The sequence below is a fragment of the Nannospalax galili genome, unplaced genomic scaffold (genome assembly GCF_000622305.1).
Source record: "Nannospalax galili isolate Female #2095 unplaced genomic scaffold, S.galili_v1.0 scaffold592, whole genome shotgun sequence".
In the NCBI taxonomy this organism is placed as follows: domain Eukaryota; kingdom Metazoa; phylum Chordata; class Mammalia; order Rodentia; family Spalacidae; genus Nannospalax; species Nannospalax galili.
Window position 1 is genome coordinate 78,551 of NW_008331650.1, and position 1,049 is coordinate 79,599.

Sequence of the window (1,049 nt, forward strand, 5' to 3'; positions counted from 1 at the left end):
CCAGTCGTTTGGGTGAGGACGGAATGTTGCGCCCCAGTGTCTACCATGAAGGTGACTGGCTGTCCCCCAACATGAAGAGTTACCCTGGGCTCAGGTCGGGGTTCCTGGCCCTGACCTCCCTAATTGAGGTTGAGGATCTCAGCTTTTTCTTCTTGTTGTTTCTTCTTTTTCTTGGGGCAGTTCTTTACCCAGTGTCCTCTTTCCTTGCAGTAGGCGTACTGGTCTTTTTCTAACCGGACACGCCCTTGGTCTCCCCCCCTTTCTATTTTGACTTCATTTTCTTTTCTCACTACTGTGGCCAGGATTCTACTTAATTCTTTATTTCGCTTTCGATCTCTCACTGCCTCTCTATCTTCTGCCTCTCTTTTTTGTCTTTCTTCTTTCTCCTCTGGTGTTTCCCTTTTGTTAAAGATCCTCTCTGCCTCCCTTAAGAGGTCCCTAAGACCTTGCCCCTGTAAATTCTCCATTCTTTGGAGTTTACTCCTAATATCAGGAGCTGATTGCCATATGAAAGACATGGAAACACTTACTTCCTGATCGGGGCTGTCTGGATCAAAGGGAGTGTACCTCCGATATGCCTCTTTAAGTCTTTCTAGAAACACAGTGGGCGGCTCGTCTGCTCCCTGTGTCACTGACCTTACCTTGGCCAAATTGGTGGGGCATCTCCCTGCCCCTTGGAGGCCCACTACAAGCACCTGGCGATAAAGACGTAGGTGTTCCCTACCTTCAGCCTTGTTGAAATCCCAAGCAGGTCTGGTGAGGGGAAAGGCAGCCTCGATCTCATTTGGCAATTGGGTTGGTCTCCCGTCTGCCCCCGGGACATGCTTTCGGGCTTCTAGAATGACTCTCTGCTTTTCCTCCGTAGTTAGGAGGACCTGCAGGAGCTGTTGGCAATCATCCCACGTGGGTTGGTGGGTAAGGAGGATAGATTCTATCAGGGCTGTTAGGGCCTGCGGGTCTTGGGAAAAGGACGGGTTATGAGTTTTCCAGTTATACAGGTCTGAAGCGGAGAAGGGCCAATACTGTAACTGGTTTCCTTCCCCTCCTGC

General features: G+C 50.2%; 1 protein-coding gene across 1 annotated transcript in view; it reads right to left on the minus strand.

Annotated features, from left to right (window-relative positions):
- Positions 1–119: 119 nt before the first annotated feature.
- LOC108490494 overlaps positions 120–1,049 on the minus strand; it is a 3,731-nt gene continuing 2,801 nt past the window's right edge. The window contains exon 3 of the mRNA XM_029560460.1: positions 120–1,045. Coding sequence (XP_029416320.1) covers positions 120–1,045 — 926 coding nt within the window. The remainder of the gene's footprint in view (positions 1,046–1,049) is intronic.